General features: G+C 44.5%; 1 protein-coding gene across 1 annotated transcript in view; it reads right to left on the bottom strand.

Annotated features, from left to right (window-relative positions):
- LOC124721169 (structural maintenance of chromosomes protein 4-like) overlaps window positions 1-22558 on the bottom strand; it is a 249531-nt gene that overhangs the window by 125998 nt on the left and 100975 nt on the right. Inside the window, exon 8 of the mRNA XM_047246005.1 lies at window positions 5994-6215. Within this exon, the coding sequence (XP_047101961.1) occupies window positions 5994-6215 (222 nt within the window). The remainder of the gene's footprint in view (window positions 1-5993; window positions 6216-22558) is intronic.

The following is a 22558-nucleotide window of genomic DNA, read 5'->3' as shown; positions in this document are numbered from 1 at the left end:
TATATACCGGAGTAGAATTTCCCAGCTAGAAAACTAAACTCAGGGGGGGAAAACATGTTTTGAAATACTTTTGATGTGCAGCAACATGTACACTGCATATTTTCGCATTACGAAGGTACAAATTTGAATTCCACTAAACACCGCATGTTACTTTCCAGAACATTGAAATTGAGATTGTGATGCGCTTTTGTAAGACAGTCGTAGCTCATGTCACGTGATCTTGCCAGCTAATAGCAGCGTAGGACACGTGATGTAGTAAGCCAACAGCAAGATCACTCTTCAGTAGTGTGAACACACAAATAAGAAAAGTTAATGGTTTAAATTAATATACATAGCATTCACATATAATATTGGTCTCTAAGATTAATAAGCTTGAAGAGAAACTAAGCTTCCACATATAATGTTTATCTTTTTTGCACGTGTTACACTATAAGATACATCACACAAATGTGCCAGTAAGATTTTTAAGGATGACGTAAATGTTTGATCTTCTGGGTTCGAAATTCTCCTAAATGGTCGTCATCAAAGAGTTGATTTTTAAATGAGAGTCAAACGCTTTGTGATTTAAGAAATTCATCGTACATTCTCGCATATAGTTCACCTTGCGTAAAAGGAAATCTGCTTTGAATGTAATGCTTTTCAAACCACCGTTCGCAATATTTTCCCGCGACCTGTTAGAAATAGGTTCGTTTCAGCAGTTGCAAGAGAGCGCCACACAACAAGTGTCACTGCACTTGCGCAGCTACGATGACGCAGGAAGACCATATGTTCGTACGTGTAAAACATTAAAAGATCTTACATATGTCAAAAGAAACAAGACATCAGACAATACTTTAAGGGCGTCGGAATTTTGTGAACCATACTAAAACGCATAATTCGGCTTAACATGCACATTCGTATGTAAATTTTCTTGGAGCACCAGTACTGTATTATCTAATGTTTGGCTTTTTATTATGGCATAATGCCATATGTGCACTTGAAATGCAGCGAACAGTTGAAACTAGCCAATAGTGTGAAATTAAACACTTTATTTCAAATAAATTGACTGCCTGAGCAGAAAAGATTAATTTTCAGCCAAACCTCTTTAGCAAACCGGCAAAAATAACTTCATCGCTCTGTAAGGCGATTACTGCTTGACTGTCAGAAAGGTGGAGATAAATCTAAAACTAATGACATATTTTAGCCTTCCATAATTATGCGAACATATTTTAATTCATTTGATAGATGGCGGCCACAAAAATCAGTTTTGATATCATTTAATGTGATAGCATTAAACAAAGAAAACGACAAGATCACTGAACTGTGTTTAACACAGGTCACATGGAGACTCCCCACCTCAACGCAGACTGATCTGTGCATCAGTCCCAGATTTACTGTATTTCCGAACCGGGGCAATATTAAGTAGTGGTGCGCAACCACAGCTCTGTAACCAGAAGCGGGAGAACTTATTACTCATGTGCGACTCAACTGCGCATGCTCAAGAGCCCGCCCGCAACAGCTCAAACGAATCTAATTTAAACAAACACTCATCAGAGGCAATTGTTATAAAGCATTGCATAGTCTTCGTAAAGCCTTTGACACACATTGCTGTTGGCAGACGCTTATATGAGCACTGTTTTGTTGTTGTATATGGCCCACTTCCTTTGCAACTTAAGTTTTATTTTCTTTCCTCCATGTTAATTTAGAGTGCAATAATAAATCCAAAAAGCACACTGTCTTGAAAAGTAAAATACGCTCCCCCATTGTAAGCTGTGGTTGGTTAAAACTCCGGCAAGCACGATTAAAATTGACACACACAGTCTTCTCAGGTGAGAACTGAAAACCAGTTGTCTCGGCCCAGGTTTCCAGCCTCCTAATGGTCAGTTGTAGCTGCCCCGCCGTCGCCGTAAGATCAGAGGAAGAGTAGAAGATTGCATAGTCATCCACAAACAAAGAGCATTTGACAGGGCTCCTGACTGCAGAGGAAATGCCATTGATAGCAATGGCAAACAATGTGACACTGAGTACACTTCCCTGGAGCACACCATTCTCCTGAACATAGCAATCAGTCATGGCATCGCCAATGTAGTAACGAAAACACCTGTCTTCGAGAAAGGATTGGGTTAGAAGCGGCAGGCATCCATGTAGTTCAGATTCATGAAGTTGGCGAAGGGTGTTGTACCTCTAAGTAGTGTCATATGCTTTTTTGAGGTAAAAATAAATAAATAAATAAATAAATAAAAACAAAAAAACTAAATGGTTTCGGCATAAGGATGACTCCTGTATTGCCGTATCCAGTAGAATTAAGTTGTCAAGAGTGGAACGGTAGTGCCTAAAACCACACTGGGAGCAGCTCAGGTAACCTCGTGACTTTAGCTGCCAGACGAGGCGGTGGTTGACCATGCGTTCAAAAGTCAAACCCATGCAACTAGTAAGGGCGACACTCCATTAGATTGCCTCCTTCCAAGTCGTGGGGGTACTGTCCATCAAACCAAATCTGATTGAAACAAGAGAGGAGCTGACCATTCGCTTGAGCGCACAGATGACGAAGCATGGTATAATGGATCTCATCAGGTCCTGGAGCAGTGTGTATGGCTGCAGATAAAGCTGATTCTAGATCCTACATGGAGACTGGAAGGTTGTAGACCTCTTCATTATGCGAGGAAAAAATTGAGCTGCCTCATCTCTGCAGTCCGACGGAATATCTGAACAGCAGGAGCTTGTCTGGATGAGTTAGTAACAGTAAACAAGTGTTCAGCTAAAACTTGAGCCATCTCTTCTGGCATGACCACCAAGACCCCATTATTTGGCAAGGCCATAAGGGGATGTAGACTACCCTTGCCTGAAATCTGTCTTATTGATTCCCAAACGTGGACAGCGGAAGTGGGCCGATTAATGGAAGTCTTAAATTCCCTCCAGGAAGCCCTCTTCTGTTCTTTGATCACCCGCCTTGCATGTGCTCTCACAGACCTGAAGATTGTCTGTAGTTGGGCACAATTTGAAGTTCTGAAGAGCTGTCAGTCTGGCCCTGATTGCCAATCGTCATTCCACCAAGGTACAGGCCGTCGTCCGAGGTGGTTACTAGACCTGGGGATGGACTCTGCGGCAGTCCTTTGGATCTCATGAGTGATGTGGGCCACCGCCTCTTGTGCACAATCCTTTCGTTCAAAAATAGACTGTCGACTGTACTGTAACCAATTTGCCCTTTGTATCATCCACCTACGTGGTCTCCTGCTGGTCACTGTCCTAGGCGGCAGATGAATCCACACTTTGAAGTGGTCACTAGAATGTAAATCTGGAGCCACTTTCCAATGAACTGAATCTGCAATAGCTGAGGAACAAAATCGAAGATCAATAGCTGAAAAAGACCCTGTAGCCGTGGAAAAGTTAGTCATCTGACCCACGTTCACAAGGCAGATATCCTCAGAATGGATGAGTCACTCGATCAGCCGACCCCTGGAGCAAGTAGTAGCCGAGCCCCACAGCACATTGTGGGCACTGAAGTCCCCCCCACAAGAAGGAATGGGCACGGGAGTGCCCAGAAGAGGTCTGCCATTGCATCCGCATCCAAAGCGTCATGGGAGCACAGGTACAAAGAACACAATGTGATAGTAAATGGTGAGAGAACTTTCACAACAATTGCTTGGATGGTTGTGGTAAGAGGGACAGGAGAGGAGTGGTATCTGTCATCAAGAAAAATAGCCACTCCACCTTTAGCCCTGCCTACAGTAGTATCGTCTTTCCTATATATGTGGTAGCCCCATAATGTAGGTTTGTTTGTGACTTTAAAATGCTTTTCTTGTAAGCAGATGCAGAAAGGTTTATCCTGGACCAGCAGCTGCAATTCTTCCAAATTGTAGCGATATCCATTCAAATTCCACTGCAACACAGAAGTCCCTGTGGAAGCCATCGGTTAGCGATGGTGGTTCTTTCTTTTCTCCCTCAGAGGCAGTGATTTACCGGGGAGGTCAGGGGGAACACAAGCCGGTCCCGCGTTTTCTAGTTCCTCTGATTGGAAGTCTGAATCTCCATGAGCAGTCGCCATCTGAAAGGGAGAGCACTCGCCGAACCAAAAGCTTACCTACCGCTTTCTTGGACTTAAAACTACTTTTAGAAGGATGTTTTTCTTTACTGACCGGAGGAGGAGGCTGCCTGGGTTGCTGGTATGGCTTAGGTGGCTTCTGAAGTTGGGGAGTGGTATGTGGCTAATGTGGTAAGACTACAGCTGATGGCTTCCGAGCGACATCAGTTGCAAGTCGAGCGTTTCCCCCATAGATACAGTGACAAGTGCTTGTGCTCGTACTTGAATCTGTGGTCTGAGTTTGTGTGAAGGCATCACGCTTAGCTATTGGTGTTTTAAGAGCTGATGCAAAACAAGTTGCAAAAACCGGTGGTTGAATGGCTTTGTAAGCCTTTTCAGCTTCACCATAGGGTATGCGTCTCTGTACTTTCAACTCTTGAATTTTCTTTTCCTCATTGTAAACCTCACACTTTCTGCCCCACACTGGGTGATCCCAAGAGCAGTTCACACAATTCAGAGGAAGTGTACAAGAAGTCCCCGACTCTTGAGTGGAGCCTCCACAGTTGCCACACGTAGCCTTCCCCTTACATCCCATAGTGGTATGGCCAAATCTTTGACATTTATATCATTGCATGGAGTTAGGAACAAACGGGTGAACCTTTAAAGGTGGATATAGCTGGCAAGGATATGTTCCAGTAATTCCAGAGTACTAAATGTTAGAATAAACGTTGCTGATTTTTCCAATTTGCCATTGACTCTCCTCATATAATTCGACACCTCCATTAAGCCCACATTCTTCCACTCTTCATGCAACTCCACAGGGTCCATCTACATTATATCGGAGCAGGTAACCACGCCCTTACTATAGTTAAGGTTGTTACACGATTCAGCCTCAATTTGGTAGTCACCTAAGGCCTTACATCCCAGAAACTTAGATATTTGGGTGGAATTAGCAGTTTCAACCAAAAGCATTCCATTACAGTCGTCTGACACTTTTCAGAGACCCAGCAATACCTTCCAATGCCTTGTTAATATAGAAAGAGGATATCTTCTCAAAGCTTCACCCATTTCGCTTGATTACAATGGAAGTGTTATGGCACACTAATTCCCTGTTACTATTACTTTGAGACTTCTTTTCGGAAGGACTGACCAAACGAGCTCTCTCTGAGGAGTGGGTGTGGGTGTTGCGTGGCATTACACCCATCCCATCAGGAGTAGTAGTTTCACGAGACAGTTCCATAAGGATCCCACGAGACACTAGGGAGACAACTGTCGACCAAGGCAAGGCCGTGCATGCCTGATTCAACTGGGGTGCAGCAGGTGCCCCAGAGGCTGCTCACTAAAGATTGTTTCACCTAAACAGCCATTCACTTCCTCAGCATGTAGCACACCTCGAGGTTGAGGTTTTTTTTTTTTTTTTTTTTTTTATAGAGGTGGGTACCTTCCTCGCAGTCCAGGCGGTGAAGCCAAGACCCCCATTTTCCGAAACCCACAACATTCCACCGCTGCACCACATGGTGGTCTTACGGTGACAGAGGAATGGTGGCGCTTACCAGTCCCCAAGCTCAGTAACCCCGGGGTTGCCAAGCCCGTACTCAGCAAACGAATGCTGAGCCCCTGAGGGGTCTAGAATATTCTACTCAGGAGAATATGTTCATTAAGTCATGGAGTACATGTCCTTAGGAAAGGTAATGGCTGTAATTTTTCCTTGCTTTCAATCATTCACTGTACCAACATAGAAATGCCATGTCAGCTAATGTTACAAGACCTGATCAATCAATTATCCACACCGGTACTTTTGCAAGAACTGGAAAGTGTGCCAGCTCTCTTCAGGAGCCACATATTTGTCTGGCCTCCCCACAGATATCCTTCAAATAAGACTCCACGAAAGTACGAGTACTTGTAGCATGGAGGCACACAAGCTACACTGCCCTGGCAATGTCCCAGGTTCATTGAAAATTTGTTAGCAAATGTGAATCACTTTAAAACTCACCTGTGACTTCTTCTCGTCCACCACTTTCTGCAGCTCTGCAAGTTGTGTTTGCAACTCATTCTTTTGTTTACAAAGAACTTCTGTCTCCTCTTTTATTCCTGAAAGCACTTTCTTCAGTGCAGCATCCTTTTTCTCATAATCCTCCACGAGTTGCTTTTCTTGCTTTACTAAATTCTCCACATCACCTTTGTATCTACCAGGCTGATTTTCATAACCTAGTAACTGTTGAATAACAGGAAAATAAATTTTTTAATTATTTAATATGCTCCAAATTAATATCACATAAATTTAATAAGTTGTCAATGAGCGTAACAGTTTAATTTTCTATTACTTAAGAATAAAGGAAGGGAAAAAATTTGTGCAACAAAACATTGCACAAAGCATGTAGTATGATTTTACTACAAAATCTTATTCCTAATAAATGGAATAAAGGGTATTCCATGTCCAACGGTCTAACCAATGGGACGCCCTAGTCTCATGACATTTACATTACCTCACCTTCATGCACTACCGCCACATATCTTGTTGAAATTCCATGTGAACATTCGCAAAAGTCCCTGATGAACGTTGGTGCAGTTTAACATTCATCAAAGCAGTACTGGCCAAGATACAGTCATTTATTTAGACTCCAGAGTGAGCAGGAATTTCTAGCAACTCTGAGCCAGGCCATATTTTGTTGAAAGAAATGAAATGTGGCCATCTTGTACGACTATATGCATTCTCTTAAGAATGATAGTGAACAGAATTTTATAAGCGATATTCAGCCAAAAAATCCTATGTTCTAGTAGTTTTCCAAACTGTACTCGTACGAAAGACCATGATTCTAACCACAAAAAAATTTGATGATCCAACGTGATCTAACAATGCTAGATAATTCCAGTTTGGCACAAAAGTTACAACATCAAAGAACTATATACTTCCGATTCCTATATCTGCTGACACCATGCTTCACACAGAATTGGGCATTAGCACAAGGATATCCTGTGGGACACCACCTTGACAAAGCACTGTCCGCGCATGTGGAGAAGCTTGCGTATCTGCGTGAAGCTGAGGGCTATGCTAAAGGTAGAGAACCTATTGCCGGAAAGGCCTTAGCTGACTGATCAGACAGTGTCCCACAACGTCCCATCTCTCCTATCCACTCCTAGTCCTTATCCAATTCCTTTTCCCAACCCAAAGTGTGATGCGATCTATGCCAAGGGGATGTGTGGCACATCGTAAGATGTGTTGCAAATCTAGCCTCAGGGATATGGGACGACCACACTGAGTAAGTAGCCTTACACCGCACGGGGTATTCGTCATGCGGACCGTGTAGATCGACAAATCTCATGGGACCAAGGTGGACATGACTAAAGAAAGTAAATTAAAACAAACTGAGACCTCAGACACCCAAACATCGGGGTCACGATCGATGGAAGGCATTCCCACTACTGAATCAGGGTCTAGACCTGACACAGAAAAGGGAACTGTAACCGAGAAGCTTGACCAGATCAAGATTAAAGCCTTGTCTGGATCCCAGAGGAGTAAACTCCTCAGGGAACAGAGACAAAAAGAAGGGAAAGAATAGCTTCCCAAAGACAAGCAGAGGGAATTAAAGAGGCTTGAGCCTAAAGACACTGAAGAAAAAACTGTCTCAGGTTGAAAGGGATACACAGTAGTCTTGTGCATAATAGTTCACCACTGGGAACGTTCAGTTTAGTTCACGGTTCTGTTGCGAACTAGGTCGCTCTTTTAGTTAGTTAGCTCCCATCTCGATATCTAGAAAGACAGTTCGCTCGCTTTGCTACCGCTACTGCACACACTCTTATTCATTATGCTAGTCTTTTAAATAGTGACCAGTGTTGCCAATGCCTGTATTACTAGTTTTATGTCGAGTAATTAGACTTCGAAAGAGCAAATAAACCAGTTACTTACACAAATGGGTAAAATGGGGTAGTCAACTACTTTACTTTACACACAGTGCACTCTTAGTATTTTAATTTTAAAATATATTTATTTATTAGTTCATTGTAGGAATATTTATTACAGAATATGCTAAATGCAGTTTTTTTGGTGAGAAAAAAAATACTTTCATAAATAATCAACTTTTTTTAAAGTTTTGGAAATAACCAACAAAAAATATTTCTGCTTTAGGTACAGGCTTTTAAGTACTATATGGCACAAACAATAATAACGTTATCATTAACAGAAGAAACACTAACACAATTTGTTACCAAACAATTAGACACACAAAAAATAACTATGACCCCTGAGTGAGATCGTATTCTAAAGCATACTTTTTGTGCTTTGCACTATCATTCTTTAAATAATCAGTCTTTTAATTTTCAAGTGAAATATTACAACAATTTACATATTATTATGTAAAAGCATTAATTTGGAAACTTTGTTCGTTGATAACAGTGTTCTTCGTTCATTAAGGATTTGTCCCGTCGCCAAAAAAACGCGTTCGCAGGGCACTGATGTCGCTACTATGCAAAATCTCTTAACACATATGCACATACATGAGGATATAACTGACTACGCTCGTGCCACCACTCAAGCGGATTTTTTTTTTTTTTTCGATCTAAATACTCTTCATTGAGGTATTTATCGAGTTCGCGAATACCAGCAGCAAGTTGGTTATCTAGTCTAGTGATTTTTCTTATTTCTTGGTCATACTCGTCCCATATAGAGTCTCTTATTTTCATTACTGTTGCTACTAGAATAAGACGCCGAAGGGTTGCTAGCAGTAGGATCAGCCACGTGATTTTTTTAAAGCCTACTGCGGACTCTCACTCCGTCTTGCTATTGTCTGTCAGTCTTCGAAAAAGAGAGAACGAACTAAGTAGCGAGGTTATCCGTAATCTAGTTTACGTAGTTCGCCTGTGGGAGTGCTCTTCCAAACTAGTTCATTCACGAACTACACAAGACCAATACACACACCCCCACAGCGTCTGAGACAGGCAGCAAGAGGATAAGGGAGGAATCTAAGACTCCATCCTCCCTGGATAAGCAAGCCCAGAAAAAGCCAAGGCAAGAAATAGGAAGAATAGACCTATAGCACTGTAGTCTCAGTTTTTAAGATGGCAGTTATCCAGGAAGGCTATCCACTGGTAGCCATCACCTTGAAGCAGGTGACGACTTTCGCAGATGGCTGGTCCTCTCTGAAAAGATTGGCGGACCCAGGAACAAAGTTCAGGAGGGTCTATCTAGATTGTGGTGCCCTCATTTTTGTCTGAGGTGGTGTACACAGTGGAATGGCTTGAGGATAAGGTGCCCATGATATCCCCGTGGGAGGATGCGAAGCTGCTGGTCAAGACTGCAGCGGACCGAAGATGCTTAAGAATGTCTCCTCTAAGACTGAAAAAAATAGGGGTCCAGAACCCAAAAGTCTCAATAGAGGACTGGAGAGTAATCAACCAGAGGGCTGTACCAGAAGGACAAACACTGGTGGTGAATGTCGGCAAGAGCGATGCGAGAGCAAGATCTGAAATTGTTTTTAGGTTTCTTGCAGGTCGCCGTCAGGGTTACCAAAGACCTCTAAGGCAATGATGGCGGCAAGACAGAGACTGGAGGTGCTGCAGATTAATCTGCAGCACAGTAAATGGGCCTCTGCTGCCCTGAGCCGCTGCGTGGGGAGGCAGAAAGTGGACATGGCCCCGATACAAGAACCCTACTTATATAAAGGGGCGTATCTGGCCTCTGTGGCACTGGAAGTAAGCTGATTTATACTAGAAATCTAAGAAACTCCAGAGCATGCACTTATGTAAGAAATGGAATTTCTTTCATGCCAATGATGGATTTCTGCCCCAGGTACCTACTGACCATCAGAATGCAGCAATGTGAGGAAGGTATCATGAAGGAAATTGTTTTGGCCTCAGCATACCTTCCTTGTGAAGACAGCTCTCCTCCTCCGTTGGAGGTGAAGAGATTGATAGAAGCTTGCCATCGGAAGATGACCAACTGTTTGTTGGATGTGATGCCAATGCCCACAACCTACTGTGGGGCAGCAAGGACACCAACAGTAGGTGATTACCTTCTTGAATTTCGCTTAGCTAGCAACTTTGATGTCCTGAATAGGGGGGCAATGAACCTACATTCACGAATAGCAGAAGGGAAGAAGTAATTTGACATAACCTTCGGTTCCATGATGGGCAACTATGTCAAACAATAGCACATGACATTAGAGCCATCCTCATTGGACCATATGTACATTAAATTCAAGGTTGAAATTGGAATCAGACAGCCCATGACCTACAGGAATCCCAGGAAAACAGACAGGGAGACATATAGAAGGGACCTTGACTTAAGCTTATCAGAAATCAAAAGCTCAATAAGGAATCCAGTAGAGTTTGAGGAAGTAGCACAGGCTGTTACCTCTGCCATAGTGATGTCATATCAGGACAACTGCACAATCACAAGAAGTGCATAAATAGGAGTGTGCCTTGGTGGAACAACAAATTGGAAACACAAAGAAAACAGGTACAAAGGCTGTTTAATCTTGCGAAATGTAGAGGACAATGGGCAAAATATCGTGAGACCCTTGTCAACTACAACCATGCAATTAGACACGCAAAGGAGGAATCCTGAAGGCATTCTGCGAGAAAGTACAGAGCACGGCTGCTCAAGCCAGACTTCACAGAATCCTCACTTTAGTACCAACCAATTCACAGGGTATGTTGAAGGATACAAAGACAGCACATGACACACTGGAACTGCTCCTCAAAAGTCACTTTCCTCAATATGCTCTGCCGGAAAACACAGACCAGAATGTGATCCTGGAGAGACAATGGTTCTCAGGCACTCCAAGAGAGGACTGGGAATCACCCAAGGAGTGCGTGGACTTCAATAAAATCCAATGAGTGGTGGGAACATTCCAACCGTTCAAGTCACCTGGCCCAGATGGAATCTTTCCAGCACTCCTGCAACAGACAGGAGAGAATCTTGTAATAGTTCTATGCAGGTTATTCAGGGTTAGCCTAGCAGTAAGAATCATTCCCAACTCTTGGAGGGCAGTGAAGGTTGTCTTCATTCCAAAGCCAGGGAGAAGTGATCATACCAAGGCTAAGGATATGAGATGAATCAGTCTTTCCTCCTCCATTCTCAAAACATTGGAAAAACTGGATAATGTATATGTTGGGGAGAGGAGGCTAATTAGGGCCCCCCTACATTCAAACTGACACACACATCAACCAGGTAAATCACGTGAGGCAGCTCTCCAACTCTATGGGATGGTGGAGAAAGCATTTCACTTCCAAGTAACAGCCCTCTGCATCTTCCTAAACATCAATGGGGCCTTCAGTAACACGACCTTCAGTTCCATGGTAATGGCAGCAGAGGTTAGTTGGTTTAAAGCCAGGAGAAAGGACCAAACTATGAGGTTATTGGTACCTTGTTACTAACAAAACAATGCCGCAAGTGTGAGAATAAAACGAACGAAACACATAATACAAAGTGGAAAGAAAGGAAAAGCCACAAGAATGAAGGGAAGGCAACAGACACTAAAAGGAACAAAAGAGGACAAGAAAACAACAGACGCTAGAAACAGAAGATAGCAAAACATGAAAGAAGATTACAGTTGCTGGCCAAACAAGAATAAAAAGAGAAAGCCAGCCACTCTGCAACACATTAAAACCTCCACCCTAAAACCACCAGGGTAGAGGACACAGAGGGACGAAAGGACATGCGCTAAAACTTACATAGAAGTATAAAACCAACTCTCACGGATAAAACGTAAAACTAAAGCTGCTGTGGAGGCACTGTCACCCAACACCGAAGGCAGGGTGCTGGGAAAGTTAAATGCCTGCCGGAGAGTGGCTGAAAGTGGGCAGTACAGCAAGAGGTGGACGACTGTCATTTGGGAGCCACAGCAACACTGAGGTGGGTCCTCGTGACAGAGTAGGTAACCATGCATTAGCCACAAATGGCCAATGCAGAGCCGGCAGAGGACAACTGATTCCCTGCGAGAGGCCTGCATGGAAGACTTCCACACATTCATAGTCTCCTTAATGACATGCAGTGTGTTGTGCGTACTGTTATGGCATTCCGTCTCCCAAAGCTGGAAAACCCTACAGTGTAAGACAGAATTGAGGTCAGCCTCGGAGATGCCTATCTCCGGAAGCAGTTTCCGCATCACCCTGTTTGGCCAGCCTGTCGGCAAGTTCGTTGCCAGGGACTCCAACGTGTCCTGGGTCCACACAAACACCACAGAATGGCAGGACTGTTCCAGGGCATAGATGGCCTCCTGAATGGATGCTACCAGAGGGTGGCGAGGGTAGCACTGGTCGATAGCTTGTAGGCTGCTCTATGAGTCAGCACAAAGGAGAAATGACTCCCAGGGCATGAGTGGATGTACTCAAGAGCACAAGATATGGCCACCAGCTCTGCAGTGAAAACACTGCAGCCAACTGGCAAGGATTGCTGCTCAATGTCCTCCATGAACATATGCAAAGCCTATGTGACCATCAGCCATTGAGCCATTGGTGTAAACCGCTTCAGAGCCCCTGAACACGTAAAGAATCTAGAGGAAGTGAGGAGCGGCGGGGTTAAAAGAGTCCTTAGGGCCATTCAAAAGGTCCAGACGAAGCTGCAGCCTAGGCGTACACCATGGAGGGGTACATGAATGGACAGCAAGTACAGGTGGTAAATGGAAGGACTCCAGTTTGGAGAGAAGGGACCGCACGTGAACCACAATCGTTAGCCCCGATATGGGACACCAATGCGGGAGATGGACTGCCACATGCAGGAAAAGGAGACGGTAATTCGGATGCTCAGGGGAACTATGAATGTGTGCTGCTTAACTGGCGAGCAGTTGCGCACGTCTGATCTGTAGTGAAGGGACACACGCTTCCACCAGTACGCTGGTCACCAGACTTGTCATAAAAGCTCGAGTCGCTAATCGAACCCCACTGTGGTGCACAGGATCGAGTAAATGCAATACTGAAGGTGCTGCCGAACCATAAACCACACTCCCATAGTCAATTCGGGATTGGACAAGGGCTCTGTAGAGCTGCAGCAGCGTACAGCGATCTGCACCCCAATTGGTGTTGGTCAGGCAATGGAGGACATTGAGGTGCTGACAGCACTTCTGCTTAAGCTGACTAAGATGAGGGAGCCACGCCAATCGAGCATTGAAAACCAGCCCTAGGAATTGATATGTCTCCACTACAGTGAGTGGATCATCATTAAGGTAAAATGTGGGTTCCAGGTGAACGGTACGATGCCGACAGAAGTGTATGACACACGACTTTGCCACTGAAAACTGGAAGCCGTGGGCTAGAGCCCATGACTGCGCATTGTGGACAGCTCCCTGGAGGCACTGCTCAGCAACTACAGTACTGGAGCAGCAGTACAAAATGCAGAAGTCATCTGCATACAGAGAAGGTGAGACAGAGGGCAGGGCCCAACAGCTGCTGCTAGACTGTTACTGGCCACTAAAAATAGAGACACACACTGTATTGAACTCTCTCCTGGATACGGATGGAACTATGGGAGTCACCAACTCGTAAACGGAAAATACCGAGCGACAGGAAGTTTTGAATAAACATCTGGAGTGGTCCCTGGAGACCCCACTCAAACAATGTGACAAGGATATGACGTCGCCAAGTCGTGTCGTATGCTTTATGTAAGTCAAAAATGACGGCAATCAGGTGTTTCCATCTGGGAAAGGCTGTTCGGATGGCAGACTCAATGGCCACAGGATTATCAGTGGTAGAGCGACCCTGGTAGAAGCCACCCTAACATGGGGCCAGCAAGCCATGTGGCTCCAGCACCCAACCCAACCACCGACATACCATACGTTCCAGCAGCTTACAAATGACGGTGAGGCTGATGGGCCAAGAGCTATCCACATCAAGCGGGTTTTTACCAGGTTTGAGCATCAAAATGATGGTGCACTCCCGCCGAAGATGAGGAGATGTCGCCTGTAGTCAGAAGAGAGATGTTTCATCATCTAACTGAATCCGATCTGGTCCAGGAGCTGTGTAGGGGCAATGTGCCTGGGTACTGAGGAGCTCCCAGTCTGGAAAATTGGGCATTAAAGGATTCACTGTGGGGTTTAGTGAATGAGAAGACTCTCTTCCAGTCGGCATTTGAGAGTGCGAATGGCTGGGGGAGGGGGTGTAATTCTCTGATGCAGAGGCTTGAGCAAAGTGCTCAGCAATCGCGTTTGCGTCAGTAGATAACATGCCACTTGTGGTAACACCAGAAACACCTGTTGGGGGTCTGGTACCCGAAAAAATGTTTTATCTTTGCAGAGACTTGGGAAGGTGACATATGGCATCCAATGGTCAAGACGTATCTCCCCCAACATTCCAGTTTCAGTCTTTTGATAAGCTGGCAGACACGGGCACGTAGCCGTTTAAAGGCTATGAGGTACTCCAGGGAAGGGTGCCGCTTATCCCACTGTAGATCTTGCCCACCCTCCTTAATTTCTTCAGCGACTACCGGCAACCACCAAGGACTGCCTTGCTCTGGAGGCACCCTAAAGAGCGAGGGATCACGTTTTCTTCTGTAGAAACAGTTTTTGTTGTCACCTGCTCAACCACCATGTCGATGTTACCAGTCTGCCTTGTTCAAAGCCGATCTGGGCAGGCGTCCATGGGGACTGACACTGGGACAGTCACAGGAAGATGGGGAAGTGGTCACTACTGCACAGGTCGTCGTGTGCTCCCCAGTGGATAGATGGGAAAAGTCCTGGGCTGCACATCGATAAATCAATGGCCGAGTAACTACCGTGTGGCAGACCCAGTATTTACGAGGCAGAGGTCAAACTGAGACAGTACAGGTTCAACATCTCTGCCTCGACCAGTAAGCACAGTGCCACGCCACAAGGCGTTATGGGTGTTAAAATCTCCCAAAAGTAAGAAAGGTTTAGGGAGTTGATCAATCAGTGCAGCTAATACATCCAGGGGTACTGCACCTTCTGGAGGAACATATACATTGCAGACAGTTATTTCCTGTGTCATCCTTATTCTGACAGCCACAGCTTCAAGAGGGGATTGAAGGGGCACAGTGTCACTACACACCGAGTTTAGGACATAAATGCAAACTCCATCCGACACTCCATTACAGTCACTACGGTTCCTGTAACATCACTTATAGATGCGGAGGGCAGGGGTCGGCATTGCCGGAAACCAGGTTTCCTGGAGGGCACCGCAGATAGCAGGTGTGAAGCTTAACAGTTGCCGTAGCTCAGCCACGTGGTGGAAAAAACTGCCGCAGTTCTGAGGATGATATCATGAAACTGGGAAGGCAAGGAAAATTCAGTGAGGTAGTTTACGTGTCATCTTTTCCACTAGTAGGAACCTAGGAAGGGAGTGACCTAAGGGACCCCTTTCTAGCAAGAGCAGCTGAAGAAAGCTTACGCTTCTCCGGCATAGAAGTGGGGACAGACATCTCCCATCACCAACAAGGGGGCAGGTGTATTCTTCCGACAGAGGTTACTGGGGCTGGCGGAACTGGTGGATCCAGAACTGTTGTAGCAGCGGCGTTAAGACGAAATCATACGTAAAGCATACAGGTTTTCAAATTTTCCCTTAGCTTCAGTGTTAATCAGTCAGTTCTGGGTCTTCTACTCAATGATTTCCCTTTCTTTCTGGAGAATCCTGCAGTCTGGTGAGCAAGGCGAATAGTGCTCTTTGCAATTGCCACAGCTGGGAGGCGGGGCACATGGAATATTCAGATGTAATGGGCATGCGCCATCTAGACATGTGACACTGGAAGTACAGCGGGAAGACATTTGGCCAAACTTCCAGCACTTAAGGCACCGCGCCAGGGGAGGGATATAGGGCTTTACATCACAGTGGTAAACCATCACCTTGACCTTCTCGGGCAATGTATCACCCTCGAAGGCCAATATGAAGGCACTGGTGGCAACCTGATTATCCCTCGGACCCCAGTGAACACGCCGGACGAAATGTACACCTCGCCGCTTGAAATTGGTGTGCAGCTCATCGTCAGACTGCAAAAGGAGGTCACTGTGAAATATGATACCCTGGACCATATTTAAGCTCTTATGGGGCATGATGGTTACAGAAATATCCTTCAGCTTGTCACAAGTGAATAATGCCCGTGACTGGGCAGAGGATGCTGTTTTGATCAAGACTGACACAAATCTCATTTTTGGACCACCCCTCAGCAAGAGGTGATGGACTACACTTCATTTTGTGTCATTCGCCCTGATGCCACCCCCTCTGACCAGGTGTCCTTCACACGGGCACCAGCCAACCGCAACAAAGGCCACCTGGCAGGATGGCCATTGCCGGGAGTCCTGATGCCCCAGGGGGATGGGTGTCTTATGCGCTCAGGCATGGGGGATGGGTATCTTACCGTCTCAGGCATCAGCAAAGTGATCCCTGTGTGGTCAGGGGGGCTACAACCAACAGGGTACATGGCAGCCCCACCACAACGGACAGGCTACCGTGCTGGATATCAGGTGCAAAGAAGTTCATGGTCATCATCGCTGCAGAAAGCAACACTGCACAGTGCATGTTGGAAAATGCACACTGCAAGGTGTCCTCACCCAAGAGTGGATCGTGAGTGGGACTGAAATGCGACGACAAGAAAGTGGGCGAAATATCTCTATGCACGATGGACACAATGCACCTTGTGAGACACCCTTCCCCAATTGGCTCACTCTTCAGGAAAATTTTGAAGAACTGAGAAGTGTGAAACTCCTTTTAGACGCATCTTACGACAGGCAGGAATACCTTGGGCCTATTCATACACCCAGACCCACAGGGCGATTTCTCGACTGGCTGTGTAGGAACTAAAGTAAAAGAGGCAGCGAATGTGGGTGGGTGCATGGCCTTTTAGATCTTTTAGCTTCACCATAAGAAATTCACTTTGTTGTTCATATCTTGTTTCTTCAAGGAAGATTCTGCAGTCCCTACTCTAGAGAGGGTCATGCCCAGAGCAATTTACACACTTCAGTGGAAAGGACCAACCGACTTCATGGACAGCCTTTCTGCCTTTGCTGAAAAGGACTACTTTGCAACTGGCAGTAGTGATCCGAATTGCTTCATTTAAAACAGAGCATTGGGTTATGGAAATAAGGCCATACACCTAGACAAAGAAATCCTGCCTGACATACTCTTGAAGCTTCATGTTGTTGAAAGTCAGTGTAAAATAGTCTGATTTCACTAGATTACCATCCACACCACTATTTCTTTTTGCGCGTCAACAATGACTTCCTGGGATCACTCAGCTCTCCTTGGGGATTGTCACCAGATCCGTTCAAGTTACAACACCTTCGATGTAATTCACCACGCTGTGCAGTTCACTTTCTATTGCATACTCCCTGATGCATTGTGCTTTCTGGATGTTCTTCACTTATTGTACACTAGGCATTTCTACCAATACGGTCCCACTCCGCAAGTGTTGACAGATTTTTATGTCCAGCAATGCTCTCTAATCCTTTTTGGATGTAGAAATGTGAAACTTTCTCAAAGCTGCCCCCTTTTCATGTAACTACCAGAAAAACATTCTGATCCCCAGCATGTTTTCTCTTAATAGAGACTGACAGACTGTAATCCGCAAGTCTGGAGTCCTGGCTTCATGAGCCCTCTTGTTAGAATAGGTGTTGGTACCTACCAGTGGCCCACCCATTCTGCTGGAAGGACAAGTAGTAAATTTCTAGGGTTCCATCTCGGTCCCGCAAGCAGCTAGGGAAATCAAATTCCACCTAGACAGAGGCCCCTGTGCCTAGGTAAGCCGTAGACAACTGAGGGGCGGCCAGTTCCCAGAGGTTGCTCGCTAACGACTATTCCACCTCAACAGCCATGCATCTTATTGGAGCACAGCACTCCTTGACATTAAGATTTTTTTATAAAGGTTTTTACCATCCTTGCAATCCAAGTAGGCAAGCCCACAGGGTTGCCAAAGCCTGGGCCTAGAAAACAAATGCTGATCCTTGAGGGTACCAAGTACGGTACTTTATTCAATGTAATACATATACAATAATGGTTCTAAATTAACAAAGCTAGGATAGTATTTCTACAACTGTTTGATTTTGCAAAGTGGTAAGTAATTCAGCTTGAGGAGTAATGGAAAGAAACAGTGCTGGATTTGGAGATAGAAAATCCTAACATGTTCTTGGCATCGTCCAGCTACTTATTCAGAAGTAACAGGAATTAAGGCCTGTCACAAAGTTTCCTGAAACCAGGCAGCATAGTCTGAAAAAAACACAGTCGGCATCATAAACTGAAAACTGCCAGTCTCTCTTCATTTTAGTAAGTTTCACAGATCCAGTTTCAGTTAGCGTTGGCAGCATAAGAAGAAAAGAAACAAGGCAGCTTCACACTCTGCATAGCAGGCAGTAACAGCCACTTAAGTGGTGTGTGGCTGCCAGCCTCATAGTTGACAAGCTCCAACATATATCTTCTTTCCAAGAATGGAAACATTTAAGACTGTCCTCTCACAGTTATAAACAATTTTTATATGCTAGCTACATTTCAAATGGAGTAACGTATGGCATAATATGCATCAAACATGATCTGACCAGCAACTACATTTCACATTGCAAACTTTTCAAAATACATGTGGTGTTGCACTTTACACTGAAGTGTCACGGTAACTATGGGCAATAACTAAAAGAAAACCAGTTCGTTATCAAGGTGTGATGTGTGGCTATAAGGTGCAGAAATATATTTCTTACCTAATAGTTTCCTCAAAATTGACTGAGAAATACTGGATAGTGGAGAATGTGTGTGTGTGTGTGTGTGTGTGTGTGTGTGTGTGTGTGTGTGTGTGCGCGCGCGCGAATCACGAAACCAATTTTTTATTTTTATGCAAAACTTATAATTTTTACTCAGGCACAAACTATAGGGACAGACATAGCTTTGCTTCATTGACATTATTTAAATTTTTTTTTTTTTTTTTTTTTTTTTTAGGCAAATCAGATTGCGTAAGGTCATAATCTGACAGCTTCTTTATGCTTTTGACAAAATTAGTATCTCTGGCAAAAAATATCCAGGGATAATGATTTGTGGGTGATGGTGCTAAACAGCAATGTCATTATCCACCCTTATATGAATGATATACAGATAAGGGTGGTGAAAAACATTAAATCAGAAAACCAAGCTGTATTCTCACACAAGAATTAAGACAACACCAATAAGGGGAGCATTAGAAAAGCCGTGAATGAAAGTTGGACAAAACACAGCAACATAACTAATAGCAAAATAACTAGATAAAACCAAGGCTAAAATATCAGTAGAGACATGGTTAAAAGGGGACAGGCAACTGCAGCTGAATGACTACTAAGAAATAATGGGTGACAGTCACTCAGTGACAAATCAAAACCTCACGCCCAGGATTTTGGGAAGAGTTCTGCAAATCACAAATAACTTAAAATTCTAATAATCACATTCATCTCATTACCAGTTAAAATAGGGGACAGGTCCTGTGGGGAACCCACATCAGCCCTCATGTCATGACCACATCAGCCCTCATGTCACGATATAAAAAACACACAATTAAAATATAAGAACAAAAATAATCAACTTTTGACAATATAATGCAACTGGAGACATAAAATCATCCGACAAGTGACAGCATGGGAACACGCACACAAAGAAGGTTAAAATTATGCAAGCCTTCAGAGCCAATGGTTCAAAAGATGGTTCAAATGGCTCTGAGCACTATGGGACTTAACAGCTGTGGTCATCAGTCCCCCAGAACTTAGAACTACTTAAACCTAACTAACCTAAGGACATCACACACATCCATGCCCGAGGCAGGATTCGAACCTGCAACTGTAGCAGTCGCGCGGTTCCGAACTGAGCGCCTAGAACCGCTGGACCACCGCGGCCGGCCTCAGAGCCAGTGGCGGCTCCTTGTGGCACAAGAGAGAGGGGTGAAGGAAAAGGGCTGTGGAGGTTTAGGAAATGGGGCCGAGTTCGGAAAAGAAAACGTGTTATAGAGACAGCCATGTCCCACATCCATGACAAACTTGTGACTCCTTGCGATTTAAGAGGAAGCCATGGGTCAATGGGCAATGTCCCACTCTAAGCCCTGTTAAGGACTGCTACTACTACTATACAGTCTTTTTGGTCACAAATGAGGTGACAGCCTGCAGTGGGACTGAACAGTGAACTGGTAGTGGACTGGAGCAAGCCTCCTTGGCAGCCTTATCAACGAGTTCATTTCCCCAGCCCTGGAACCTAGCAAAAGATTATCTCTGTCCTGCCTCTGCACGAGAAAGAGCGTCCTGCACTTCTTGTACCATCCAACCTGTTGACTATTGCATTTAAGTCTGTCTGAAGCATCTGACTAACCTTTTTAAAGGTGTGGTAGCCATTACATTGTCATAAAAAGTGGGGCCCAGACATTTCTCCTTGTTCTTAAACGTGAGAACAGTATCCTCCAGTTTTAGAACAAGTAAATTAAAGAGAGCAGCAGCGATCGATAACAACACGAAAAGTTTTCTACAAAGAAAACTCTGAACACACTGTTGTTTAGACCATACCTCCAACTGCCTGAACTTCAAATGCAATTGCCGAGTATCTGTTGCAAGGTTGGAGGAGGCACAGATGATGGAAAAGTTGTCCACGAACAAGGAACACAGTACGGGAGACCCATACTGTGGACATAATACTGTTGATCGGAATGGCGACTGCCATGATACTTAACACTCCTTTGAGGGACATTGTTCTGCTGCTGAAAATAGACAGGGCATTCCCATACTTGCATCTAAAATATCTATCAGATACGAAAGACTGCATGTAAGTGGGTACACATTCACAGAACACCCAATGCAACAAAATATGCCTATACGTAGTATCGTAGGCCTTTTCCAAATTAAGATGACACTGATAACATGTTGCTTTCGGAGGAAACTGAGTAGGGTCAGATTATCAAGTGTGGAGTAATACCTTCTGAACCCGCAGTGGGAGCAACTTGGTAGGGACCTGGTTTCAAGAACCCACTAGGTTCCAGCTGATCTTACACTCCAGGATCTTTCCTAAGCAGCTTGGGGGACTAATACTGTAACTACCAGGATCAGTCCAATACTTCCCCCATCTTTAAAATTGGGGATTAAAATATATTCTTTCCATGAAATGGGGGAGTCTCCAGTCATCCAAATTTCATTAAAGAGCTGGAGGAGGACTTCCTCCAGAGTGTTTGATGTGGTGAATATTCTTAGGTTGTGACCGGGGTAGTTCCACGCAGTACTTGCAATGCAGAATCCAACTTCCACAGAGAAGGGCTGGTTGTATTCCTCAGTTTGTGGGACAGAAACCAACACTCTCCTGTGGCTCCAGATAGTGACAAGAAGCTGGATCTTTGCTACAATTGCCCGTAATCGTCTTATATGCTTGAGCCGTTGTCTGAGTTAAACATCTCTGATGTTATGAGACACCCTTGCTCTTTTACAGCTGCTATTGGCAGCCCTGAGTTCTGCCTCGAGATCCTCCCGACATTTCTGAAATAACCTCAGAAAAAACAGGCCTCTTCAAAGAAGTGTATGAGGCAAGGAAGAGTTGTGTAAGCTAACACTGTAGGTGATCTCCAATAAAATATTGGTTCTACTACATTCATTATTGTCAGATATTACCACTGTGGTATGTCTTATTTTACAGGTACTTTGTGATTTTTCTTTTGAGAAATACATGAGAACATAACATACAAACTGCCAGTGACTGCCACTAGTTTCTTCTTGTTATCGTCCAAATTTTCTAATACATAAATACTTTCAAATGTCTAAATGTACTAGAATAAATAAAATGCTTATAAAACACTGCACTGTACCATGTACTTGCAGCGAGACCATTGTAATTCCTGAAATCCATCATCCATGCCCTTTAAGCCTGTTTAGGAGCAACGCAGTCCTGGGTCTGTGGATAAACCACGAAAATCTACCATACTACACCACACACAGACAAACCCAGCCTGAAGAAAGATCAGTAAGACCAAATTCAATGGGCAGGGCCTGCACATTAGTTGGAAACGATGTGCTTCAGATCGGCAGGCCTGATCCATTAGAGATACCTGCAGTAAGGACCTCCGGTTTTGGCCCGTCATGGAAATCCACTTGTGTGGCCAACTATTCATGCGTTACTGACAGCATGTTAATGAAATTTGACTGCAGTGATCAATCCATGCAACAGGTAACTTGCACAAATACTCTGAGAATCAATACTAATGAAGATAGGTAGCAACTCACCATAAAGATGATCGCTGAGCCACAGACAGGAATGTAGAAAAGGCAATTACACACTCAGAACTAAATTTTTGGCCACAGAAAATGAGAACACATGCACATTCACACAATCACTCAGACACAACCCACACACAGCTGACTGCCGTCTCCAGGCACTATGTCTACAATCTCTGAGAATCAGATCCAAACAAACCAATCCTCACATCTCCCTGCCTCTCGTTGGCAGCTGCTACGCTAGGGCAAGAAGTGGTGACAGCACTAACTACAAGCTGAGGGCAGTGGTAGGAAGGGAAGAAGAGTTAGAATAAGAGTATGGAAGCGGCGCATGTACTCAGCTGCGCCCAACCAGCGACAATGCATAACAACTTAGTATACGAACCATTTCATCTACTGAGACAAAATGAGATTTTCCAATGTTTTTCAA

This window comes from Schistocerca piceifrons, chromosome X (genome assembly GCF_021461385.2).
Source record: "Schistocerca piceifrons isolate TAMUIC-IGC-003096 chromosome X, iqSchPice1.1, whole genome shotgun sequence".
NCBI classification, from domain to species: domain Eukaryota; kingdom Metazoa; phylum Arthropoda; class Insecta; order Orthoptera; family Acrididae; genus Schistocerca; species Schistocerca piceifrons.
The sequence above is the reverse complement of the archived record's forward strand: the minus strand, read 5'-3'. Positions and strand labels throughout refer to the sequence as shown.